The 12,321-nt window shown below is 41.2% G+C and overlaps 2 protein-coding genes across 5 annotated transcripts in view; one reads left to right on the forward strand and one right to left on the reverse strand.

Moving 5' to 3' along the window:
- LOC139415368 (methylmalonyl-CoA mutase, mitochondrial-like) overlaps nt 1-7,245 on the forward strand; it is a 42,076-nt gene extending 34,831 nt beyond the window's left edge. For all 4 annotated transcript variants that reach the window (XM_071163467.1, XM_071163468.1, XM_071163466.1 and 1 more), the window contains exon 13: nt 5,246-7,245. In XM_071163467.1, the coding sequence (XP_071019568.1) occupies nt 5,246-5,374 (129 nt within the window). In that variant the 3' untranslated portion in view covers nt 5,375-7,245. The remainder of the gene's footprint in view (nt 1-5,245) is intronic.
- Nucleotides 7,246-10,827: 3,582 nt separating this feature from the next.
- LOC139415443 (opsin-5-like) overlaps nt 10,828-12,321 on the reverse strand; it is a gene marked incomplete at its 5' end in the record, with an annotated part of 33,673 nt that continues 32,179 nt past the window's right edge. Inside the window, one exon of the mRNA XM_071163532.1 lies at nt 10,828-11,193. Within this exon, the coding sequence (XP_071019633.1) occupies nt 10,828-11,193 (366 nt within the window). The remainder of the gene's footprint in view (nt 11,194-12,321) is intronic.

The following is a 12,321-nucleotide window of genomic DNA, read 5'->3' on the forward strand; positions in this document are numbered from 1 at the left end:
GAAGAGTGAGAAAACATTGAGTTAGTTGAGGTAACACAATCAGGCTGCCTGATGACTATTTCTGATTACTGTCTTAATATACACACAAATGTGCATGCTTGTGTCTTGGAAGTTTAACAAATCAGTTGCCTTCTGCAGGGGACCAATGGATGCCATTATAGTGTATTGTGGGATGGAGGTGTCGCTCGGAGTGGGTGTGAATTGGAAAAGTCAAAGCAGTGCAAATAGGAATTGACATCAAAATCCACAGCTCTGCCACTTGATGCCTGGATGCTCACACACACACATACACACATACATACACACACACACACACACACACACACACACACACACACACACACACACAGACACAGACACAGACACACACACACACCTAGTAATAGCTACTGGTGTCCTGTGAGCGAGATGAAACCATTTAGTTTATGTATTCAGAGAGACGTCTCATTTATGAGACCATGTTTCTGTGTTCACACAAATAGACAGCAGCCGATTATAGAGCCAACAACAACAAACATAAAACAGCCAGGATCAGAGGCCCATGTTGAACACACAAGATTGTATCATAACGAATACAATACCATGAGAACTGCCGCTAACGTGACGCGATTGCGTCGCCTTGTCCTCTGTCCTTTATGTATAGATAGTGGTATTCATAGTGAATATTTTATTCATAAAGAGCTTGTCTTCAGCTTCGACACTATGCTACAGTATAATAGCTCTGCTATATAGATATCAAAATATGTAGGTTTCTCAGGGTGCATTCACACCAGTGGTGGTTAGTGCCATTAGAGATTAGGGATGTTGTTTTGATAGGTGTACGCTACTACATGATACTCAAATTTGCCTTATACCCATAATGAGGTTGCTACAACCTAGCCTAGAAATGAACATTTGTAATATAGGTGCACAGGTCTAGAGACAAATTGTGGTAATCAAAGTGAAAGACAGTGACACTTTCAATATCACCTTGCACACGCTTGCCTGCATCTATCTCATCTGGGGTGTAATCATTAGTCCAAACAGTTGCAAACTGCTTTGCAACTAAAACAATAGTTTTTATTGGACAAATTCAGGTAGGTCCCTCCTTGTTTCATTCCGTTTTTCTCAGTTTAGTAACATAATCGGTGGACTGAATAAATCCCTGATCACCTGCACACACAGTTCACTTTCATAGCAGCCACATAAAGCATCATCACTTTACTCATTGTATAATTCCTTCTATCATCTACGTGCTCTCCTCCTCTTACATGTTCCCTTTGCTTGTGGACTTCAGTGCACAACACAACAGGTGTCTGTTACCAGGCGCAAAAACCTCTCCAAGCCAAACCTTCATACCATAACCCCTAACCGCTACACAGCCTACATTGTTGTCACCATATTAACATTATGTCAACAAACTAAAATTAACACGTTAGTAAACCCACAATCCAAACCTTGTGTACAATCACGCAGTACAGTGTACAGCAACCAGTTTAGCAGGCAATACATTCATAAAACCGAAAGCTTACCTTGACTTGGAACAGATGAAGTGTTGGATAGCCTTAGCCAGCTGGCTAACATAAATACCATTCCTCTCTGTTTGAGTCAGGTTGTTGAGTAGGCTAAATTAGCTGCGTTGGCTAAGTAAGTGAAAGGTATAACAGCATCCACTCTCCTGGGAAGGATTTCTACTAGATGTTGGAACATTGCTGCAGAGACTTGCTTCCATTCAGGCACAAGAGCTTGCTTCCATTCAAGAGTGAGGTCAGGCACTGATGTTGGGCCATTTAGGCTTGGCTCACAGTTGGCATTTCAATTCATCCCAAAGGTGTTCGATGGGTTTGAGGTCAGGGCTCTGTGCAGGCCAGTCAAGTTCTTCCACACCGATCTTGACAAACCATTTATGTATGGACCTCGCTTTGTGCATGGGGGCATTGTCATGCTGAAACAGGAAACGGTCTTCCCCAAACGGTTTCCACAAAGTTGGAAACACAGAATCGTCTAGAATGTCATTGTATGCTGTAGCGTTTAGATTTCCCTTCACTGGATCTAAGGGGTCTAGCCCGAACCATGAAAATCATCCCCAGACAATTATTCCTCCTCCTCCAAACTTTACATATGGTACTATGCATTTGGGCAGGTAGTGTTCTCCTGGTATCCCCCAAACCCAGATTCGTCCGTCGGACTGGCAGATGGTAACGCGTGATTCAATACTCCAGAGAACGCGTTTCTATTAAACCTCTAGAGACCAAGCACGCGGTTTGAACCGGACGTCAAAAATGGTTAAGAAATCTACAAAACTAAAGACCAGAGAAGGCATCCCCACACTGAAATGGTTACCACTCTGAGACCAGCGAGACCAACAGCGTAAGCTGAAAGGTACTGGATGGCTAGACACTGAAACTTTCTCGAGTGAAGAAGATGAAAACGACACAGGAACATTCAGTCTGCAGCTGTTTAAGTACTTTAGTCTATTACCCTCATCCGATAAATGGATCTGAAAGATCCACTCTAAAGAACAATTTCCTATCAAACGGCTGTTGGTACGTCTGACATATCCATAATAACAGAGCTACAACTACGAAAGACTTTGATCTCTGGTGGACAAACCAGAGACTTTCTGTCAAATTACTCCCCAGACGGATCAAGTGTTTTCAACGGAGAGACCGCAAAGACATACAGTTGAAGTCGGAGTTTATATACACTTAGGTTGGAGTCATTAAAACAAATTTCTTGTTAACAAACTATAGTTTTGGCAAGTCGGTTAGGACATCTACTTTGTGCATGACACAAGTCATTTTTCCAACAATTGTTTACAGACAGATTATTTCACTTATAATTCACTGTATCACAATTCCAGTGGGTCAGAAGTTTACATACACTAAGTTGACTGTGCCTTTAAAAAGCTTGGAAAATTCCAGAAAATTATGTCATGACTTTAGTAGCTTCTGATAGGCTAATTGACATCATTATCATTCAATTGGAGGTATACCTGTGGATGTATTTCAAGGCCTACCTTCAAACCTAGTTCCTCTTTGCTTGACATCATGGGAAAATCTAAAGAAAGTCTGGTTCATCCTTGGGAGCAATTTCCAAACGCCTGAAGATACCACGTTCATCTATACGAACAGTCGTACGCAAGTATAAACACCATGGGACCACGCAGCCATCATACCGCTCAGGAAGGAGACGCGTTCTGTCTCCTAGAGATGAACGTACTTTGGTGCAAAAAGTGCAAATCAATCTAAGAACAACAGCAAAGGACCTTGTGAAGATGCTGGAGGAAACCGGTACAAAAGTATCTATAGCCACAGTAAAACAAGTCCTATATCGACATAACCTGAAAGGCCGCTCAGCAAGGAAAAAGCCACTGCTCCAAAACCGCCATAAAAAAAGCCAGACTATGGGTGGCAACTGCACATGGGGACAAAGATTGTACTTTTTGGAGAAATGTCCTCTGGTCTGATGAAACAAAAATAGAACTGTTTGGCCATAATGACCATCATTATGTTTGGAGGAAAAAGGGGGAGGCTTGCAAGCAACACCATCCCAACAGTGAAGCACGGGGGTGGCAGCATCATGTTGTGGGGGTGCTTTGCTGCAGGAAGGACTAGTGCACTTCACAAAATAGATGGCATCATGAGGCAGGAAAAGTCTGTGGATATATTGAAGCAACATCTCAAGACATTAGTCAGGAAGTTAAAGCTTGTTCACAAATGGGTCTTCCAAACGGACAATGACCCCAAGCATACTTCCAAAGTTGTGGCAAAATGGCTTAAGGACAACAAAGTCGAGGTATTGGAGTGGCCATCACAAAGCCCTGACCTCAATCCTATAGAAAATGTGTGGGCAGAACTGAAAAAGCGTGTGCGAGCAAGGAATGGGCCAAAATTCACCCAATTCATTGTGGGAAGTTTGTGGAAGGCTCCCCGAAACGTTTGACCCAAGTTAAACAATTTAAAGACAATGCTACCAAATACTAATTGAGTGTATGTAAACTTCTGACCCACTGGGAATGTGATGAAAGAAATAAAACCTGAAATAAATAATTCTCTACTATTGTTCTGACATTTCACATTTTTTAAATAAAGTGGTGATCCTAAAACAGGGATTTTTTTTTACCAGTATTAAATGTCTGGAATTGTGAAAAACTGAGTTGAAATGTATTTGGCTAAGGTATATGTAAACTTCCGACTTCAACTGTACACACGTAAATATGTACAATGCAATTATTTTGAATTAGCGGCCGTTCATGTGCAAAGTATTCCCGCTCTTTATCTGCCAAGCTGTCATATCGGGTTTAGTCCACTAGGGACTTTTCATTGCATTATGTAGTAATCAATGTGTAAACTATTCTGTTTGTGTGTTTATGTAATTCTGTGTGATTGATTAGTTAGTTAGTAAATAAATAATTAAGCCACTTTGTATATCGCTGATTCATAATTTATGCTAGGGTCCGTGCAGACATCCAAGGATTTTGCGACATTCAGAATGAGACTGATAGAAGGCAAATAAGAATTAATGACTTGACTGTGACTGATGTAAGAGATATTTATATCTTTAGAGTTTAGTCGGAAGATAGTAACTCTTACTTTTTTCCGTGGTGCCCCAGATTACTACTTAATTAATTGTTACATGAGTAATTTAATTGCGTAATAATTTAACGTGGTATGTAATTATTTGATAAAATAGCAGTCAATCACATTAAAAAATAACAGTCAAAGACACAACACCATTCTCCTGCTAATGTTTGTCTATGGAGTTTGCATGGCTGTGTGCTCGATTTTATACACCAATTAGCAACGGGTGTGGCTAAAATAAGCTGAATCCTCTCATTTGAAGGGGTGTCCACATACTTTTGTATATTTTAGTTTAGCTGTCCTCTGGCTAAGCAATGGTGCTACCCTGTTGGGGCTACTGTTTACCTTCATTTCAAAACAGTGTGTTTTTAATCAGTGAATATATTATTATATATTTTTTTTTTTCACTGAGTAGAATGGTCTTCCCCTTCTTCCTATGAAGATCATCTGCTGACTCACACGTTGGTTATACGCTGGTATTAAGGGAGATAATGGTTCTAGTAAAGGTTTTACTGTCTCTGCATGGTCTGTTAAAAAATCAAATGCACTTCATCCTCATTCCATTTTGGTCTGAGAATGTGTGTCTGTAACACTATGTTGCAGGACTATGAGTTCCTGTACCAGAGGTGTGTGTGCTGTATCTTTTTACAGTATATAACTCCATGCTGTATGTTTCTCTACAGGACTATGAGTTCCTGTACCAGAGTGGTGTGTGCTGTATCTTCGGCCCCGGGACGAGAATCCCTCAGGCTTCAGTAGAGGTGATAGACAACATTGAGAAGAGCCTGGACAAGATCCGCCAGGCCATGTAGACAGATTGCTGATGAACAATATAACTCAATAATAGTGTGTGTGTGTGTGTGTGTGTGTACACAGCGATGGAAAGAAGTTGCAAACATCGGCGTGTGATCCCTGCACAGGTTGATAGAATAGCGCAATGAGATTGTGACATGAATATATTCATAATGACTGTGTAAATTTTGTCCTAAACCACAACCAATAATATACAGTTTAGTCTACAGATCTCTTAGTCTGTCTTCATCAGCGTTTCTCAATCCATTTCTGGAGGACACCCCTGTTCATCTAATCAAGGACTTGGTGATTGGTTGTGTACAGTAAGTGCTGGGTTTGAAAACGTGTTCTTTCTGAGCACTCCCCTAAGGATAGATTGTGAAACACTGATATGGGGCGGCTGGTAGCCTAGTGGTTAGAGCGTTGGACTTGTAACCGAAAGGTTGCAAGATCGAATCCCCGAGCTGACAAGTGCTGAACCCACTGTTCCTAGGCCTTCATTGAAAATAAGAATTTGTTCTTAACTGACTTGCCGAGTTAAATAAAGGTAAAGTAATAAAGTAAATATAGACAGATGTTTGTGAAAACTGAAAATATAATAGTGTGAAATCTGCACAGGATATTATGGTAGAACAAGGAGATTGTGGAAATATTCGTAATAACTTTTATTTAAAGTCTAATGTGATATGTTTGCTGTAACAGCTTAAGGTTTTCCATGGTTCAGATGAGATATTGAATCTGATCAATAAGATCATTAACTTTAACAAAACTTATCTTGATTACTTATCGATTTGGGTTTTTACTGCTGGCTAACTTCAAAATTACTTTGCACGTAGTATCGCGAAGATACACTACCGTATGACCTTTTTATTTATCCAGGTAGATTATAGAGAAGTTGAGAACACATTCTCTTTAACAATAACAACCTGGCAATAGGATAGTCATTTGGCATATTAGGTCATTTCTCTCACAATCCTTTTTACTTTCTCTCTTCCTTGTTCTGTGTGAAAATGAGAAACATACCAGACCCTTTAACCCCAGAACTCGTCCTCAGACAAATGGTAATGACTAAATTTAATACATTGACACCTGGAACAAATTCTGACTTGGAAGTTCTAAGAGCAGCTTTGACCCCCATACGTAAATCACTTATTATGTAACAATGGGTTGGAGATTTACCTGATTCTCACTTCTCCAGTTAGAGATTCTAACTGATAGAGAGATTACCTCAAGCAGGACAGATCAGACATGTTAGACAATACAAAGTGGGCCGTTACTGTATGTATTTGGTCAGATATCCTTTTGCCTTTATGTTCAAGCTTTTGTATTGTCTTTTATATCTTATTTTTTTAATTGTCTGCTGGAGCTTTGAACCAGTTTATTGGAATAAGAGTTGAGTGCTGTGGAGACTGATTACATATCCGCTGATTGCCATCGACTTGCTCATGTCTCGGCTCTCGATAACATAAAGTTCAACAGCTCTCTCTTTCTCTCTGTCCATCCCCGCTTAGACACACTCAAACCCCATCCAGAAACAACATCTAGCCTTTAAGGACTTCTGTAGCTTGATTTTTATCAGATTGGAATGAACCATTATGGCAACTTGCCTTTCAGAGTGTGAGGTGGAGTTGCTAGCATATTTGGTTATTCCTACACAATAGCTTGAAGTACCTAGGGCAGGGGTCTCCAACAGGTCTAACAACAGCTACCTGTAGCTCGCAGCCCACATATGAGTTGCTCACCAAGCAATTCTGAAAGTATGTGTTAATTTTCCATGTTTTCAATCCCAAAATGCCATAAACAAATCTCACAAGTAAATCTCACATTCCTCACTTGCTAATTGTGCAATTAAAAGGCAAAGATACACAATTAAAAGGGAATTCCACTCAAATCTAAATTTGCTTGTTTTCTTACAGACCTAAAATAATAGTCTTCGGATGTGATTTAAGCATTGACATGGACTCAGAACATCCAATTGAGTTGTTTTTCTCTATAAACACATTTCATTTTGAAAGGGAAAAACAATATATATAAAACACAATTTGGGGTTAAAAATCACAGATTTTATATGAGGTGTTTATTTAAGCAATAATGCCCGAGGGGTTGTGGAATATGGCCAATATACCACGGCCAAGGGCTGTTCTTGGACACACGCAGTTTATAATAACCATTATTTTTTACCAGGTATATTGACAGAACATAGTGCACTACTTTTTCTTTAACACTAAGGACCCAGAGAAGAGAAGAATGCCAGCCTATTTGAAAGCATTAAAAGTTGGTTTCATACTAGAAACGGATGGAGACCCCTGACCTAGGGGATTAAGAGCTAAGGGTTATTTCTGGACAGGTCTACAGTATCTGTAATATAGAGCAGTGGAGGCGCTATAGGAGGATGGCCTAGTAATGGCTGGAATGGAATTAATGGAACGGTGTCAAACACATCAAATGTACTGCAACCATGTTTGACTCCGTTCCATTTACTATATTTTAGCTATTACATTGAGCCTGTCCTCATATAGCTCCTCCCACCAGCCTCCGCTAATATTGAAGAAACACTATGAGAATGGGCAGTCAGAGAAGCAATCTGAAAGAGTGCAGAAAGCAAACCAGCTAAACATATGAAGACCAAGCAGTTGAAACGTTGAAAGCAGTAAACTGTTTGCTCCTCTGCTTTTGATATCAAATATCAATATTTTCTGACGTCTGAGCAGTGGAGCTGTAGGCAGAATTCCTTATCCAATAAGTTCATTCATGAATACACATGTAAGAAAGAGAGATCATCTATAAGAAAGATCAGGAAACATTTAGTTTATGTATTTAACCCCTTATTTTTGGCACTAAACAGTCTCCATATATACTTCCATAGATGTTTTTAGCTGTTACCGGGTGACCTTCGGACGAGTCTTGTGAGGCCTGTGGGCGTTCTATTAGTGTGCCGCCTAAACTGTTTGGAGGCTACAGACAGAAGTTGGTAGATCGGCTGTACCGACTTCAGACAAGTCCCAAGATGGAGATCCCCATCATGTTCGTGAGGGTCTCGTCTTTCCATAGAGGGGTCCGTTTTTTGGGAAAAGCCATTGGGAAACTGCAGACGTTTTCGCGAGAAGACTGATTTTCAGGATGTCTCATGGTCTGACCAACACCGGTCTAGCTCTGTCACCTTTCACCGCCGATGCAGAAGTGTGACATCTGAGGGGCCTCCCGAGTGGCGCAGTGGTCTAAGGCACTGCATCGCAGTGCTAGCTGTGCCACTAGAGATCCTGGTTCGAGTCCAGGCACTGTCACAGCCGGCTGCGACTGGGAGACCAATGGACAGTTGGTCCAGTTTGGCCGGCAGGGATATCCTTGTCCCATCACGCTCTAGTGACTCCTGTGGCGGGCCGGGCGCATGCACACTGACACGGTCGGCAGGTGTTTCTTCCGACACATTGTTGTGACTGGCTTCTGGGTTAAGTGGGCATTGTCAAGAAGCAGTGCGGCTTGGTTGGGTTGTGTTTCGGAGGACGCATGGCTCTCAACCTTCGCCTCTCCATACGGGAGTTGTAGCGACAAGACTGTAACTACCAATTGGATACCCTGAAAAAGGGGTAATAAAATAAAAAGAAGTGCGACATCTGGCTTAAACTGATGCATTTTGATGGGGATTTTTTTATTATGCTAATTCAATTTCAGCAGAGGTGTGGATATTGACTCTAGGGGGTTTTAATAACTCAATGCAATATTTAGAATTTTGCACACAATATTAATGCAAACAAAGATTAATTTAGATGGAGAAACAGGATCTATTAATGTCAAAATTTCAGGGTCTCCGTTACAACAACAACATTCAACAAAAAACATTCTATTGTCAGAGGAGTTGAGTTTCAGGGCATGCAGAGGAAAAGAAGATCATATTTTTTCAAGATTTTCAATTTTTTTTCAAGGTTTTCTTGAAAAATAGACAAACATTGGCAGTAGAATAGCCTTAATGAAGAGCTCAGTGACTTTCAACGTGGCACCTTCATAGGATGCCACCTTTCCAACAAGTCAGCTTTCTGCCCTGCTAGAGCTAACCCAGTCAAGTGTAAGTGCTGTTATTGTGAAGTAGAAGTGTTTAGGAGCAACAAAGACAGAGAAAAAAATATGCTTTTCTAAAGCTGTTTGATTTTCTCAGAGTAGCTCTGTTACAATCATTAGAGGTCACACAAACAAGGTCAGATGTGAAAAACGCTTCCTGAAATTTCCAGCCGCCTCCAAAATGGCACACTATTCCCTATTCCTAACATAGTTCACAACCACTGCCACATCAGAATAATATTAGCTACATAGTCCACTACTTTTAGATAGAGACCTATGTAGGGAATAGGGTGCAATGTCAGATTAGCTCTCCTCTTTTAACTTGATGGTTACTGAGGCTTCTATTGGGGACACACTCACAGAACACTCTAGACATGGGGAGTATAGTCAAGAAGGCTGTCTCGTAGCCTGCCAATGCTTCAATATCCAACAAGTCTCTCAAAACAGGAAGAAAGGGACCAGAACTATGGCCACAGAGACCATTGTAAATGCTCATAGCGACCATTGTGAATGGCCATAGTGACCATTGTGAAGTTTAAGTTCAATGCTACAGTACCTCACAACAACATTCAACAATAAAGTGAACTTTACAATAACACTTAAAGGGGCATTATGTCATATTTTTGCATTTTCATTTCAGAAAATGTCCTTAATATATCTGTGGTAATAGTGTAATGTTTCACAATATTTGTTCAAAAATGAATCAATTGGGGCCCACACAAAGTTACATGATGATGGTGCAGTCCTCCTATTTGACAACATAAGCTGGTCTGTCTCTTGTTGTCAAATTGGAAGGCAGGACCCTCCCTCTCTTCCATCAGAATCACTCAGAGGCATGGTTAACTCCTCACAAGCACAATGAACAATGGCAGAAATGGTGTGCAAAACTGAAAGTAAAAGAGACTCATAAATTGACTTGCTCTAAGAAATTTACTTGCTATTTCCTGGTTACTAAAATTCTACATCGCAAGTGGAATTGCAAGTGTTGTAGCAGTGCAAATGTTGCAATTCACCCAGTTTCCTTTAAGGGGCTTCATTCTACATGATATTCCTTTAACTTCAAGCCAAAAAACACAATGCTTTACAACTTTTTTATAAACATGTATGAGCCCTTATAATACCTTATTACAATGATTATAATATGTGATGTGTCTTATGACTGCATCATAATACATTTTGTCTGTTGACTTCAAGTAAAGTGTTACTTTGTTGGTCACGTGGCGAGGACGAGGCTATGACCTAGTAGTGTGTGCTAGAATGACAGTGAAGAAACGCAGTTGATTAACTCGCACCCCATCCATTTCTGACCCTTTAACGCACACTCACACACACAGTCTTAACCCTTTGATGGGTACGGACCAATGTTCAAACAGGTCGTGTTCCAATACTTTTTTAACAGGAGCTTGTCAGCTCTTTCTCAGACTCTTTCCAGCACCGCAGTTCCCAACTTCCCCACCAAGGGAGCTCTATTCTTATCATCCGGAAAGCTCTGTAGTAGGTCAGACCTTACACTCTGCCTGCCCTCTCCTGTCTCCCTACACGAAGGTGAGTCTGGTTGGGCAGAGCAGCAGATCAGGACCTGGAGCTGGCGTCTAAAGGAGCGTCTGAAGATGTAGTAGATGAAAGGGTTGTAGGCCGTGGAACCTTTAGCGAACAGGCAGGGCAGCAAGGAGACCACAGGGGCCAGGCTGTCCTTCCCCTTGGTGTGGAACATACTCCAAAAGCTGAGCACCACGTAGGGAGACCAGGCTACGATGAACCCAGAGCTGATCAACACCGCCATCTAGGGTGAAGAGGAGAGGGGGAGGAGAGAAAAGGAGAGGGGAGGCGTTTGCCTGTCAAAAACATAGCATAGACTATGTTTACAGCCATGTCAAACTTCTTAACCTGAGGTAGCCAAATTTGACAGGGACTAAAGCGTTTCTCGTGATCTAGACTTGTACGCTTTGTCACAGTCACTCATGAGCTCTGCTTGAGCCCCATGTCTGAAAGACCCTAAGTAGTGGAACCAGCGTGAAATAGGGTTTTGCCCGGATAAATATAATTTTCCAAAATGTCAGCAAAACTGGTACTGTTTTGATATCTAACCAGAGTTGTATAATTCATCCCTTGTAAAGAAACAAACAGCGCAAAAACAAAGTAATATCTTTCCAGGTGGGATAGCTAGCGAGTGGATAAATCATGCCTCTCCATAATGTCAATATGCCTTGTCCATTGCTGTTCTGGTTAGTGATTATTGTCTTATTTCACTGTAGAGCCTCTAGCCCTGCTCAATATGCCTTAGCCAACCCTTTAGTTCCACCTCCCACACATGCGGTGACATCAGCTGGTTTAAATGTTTCTAGAGACAATATCTCTCTCATCATCACTCAATGCCTAGGTTTACCACCAATGTATTCACATCCTACCATACCTTTGTCTGTACATTATGCCTTGAATCTATTCTATCGTGCCCAGAAACCTGCTCCTTTTACTCTCTGTTCCGAACATACTAGTCGACCAGTGCTTATAGCCTTTAGCCGTACCCTTATCCTACTCCTCCTCTGTTCATCTGGTAATGGAAAGGTTAATCCAGGCCCTGCACTCCTATACCCCAGCCTTGGTTTCATGCATGTTAACATTAGAAGCCTCCTCCCTAAGTTTGATTTATTCACTGCTTTAGCACACTCTGCCAACCCGGATGTCCTAGCCATGTCTGAATGCTGGCTTAGGAAGACCACCAAAAACCCTGAAATTTCCATCCCTAACTATAACATTTTCCGACAAGATAGAACTACCAAAGGGGGCAGAGTTGCCTGCAGAGTTTTATCTTACTATCCAGGTCTGTACCCAAACAATTAGAGCTTCTACTTTTAAAAATCCACCTTTCCAGAAACAAGCCTCTCAACGTTGCCGCTTGCTATAGACCACC

The sequence above is a fragment of the Oncorhynchus clarkii genome, chromosome 8 (assembly GCF_045791955.1).
Source record: "Oncorhynchus clarkii lewisi isolate Uvic-CL-2024 chromosome 8, UVic_Ocla_1.0, whole genome shotgun sequence".
Taxonomy (NCBI): Eukaryota; Metazoa; Chordata; class Actinopteri; order Salmoniformes; family Salmonidae; genus Oncorhynchus; species Oncorhynchus clarkii.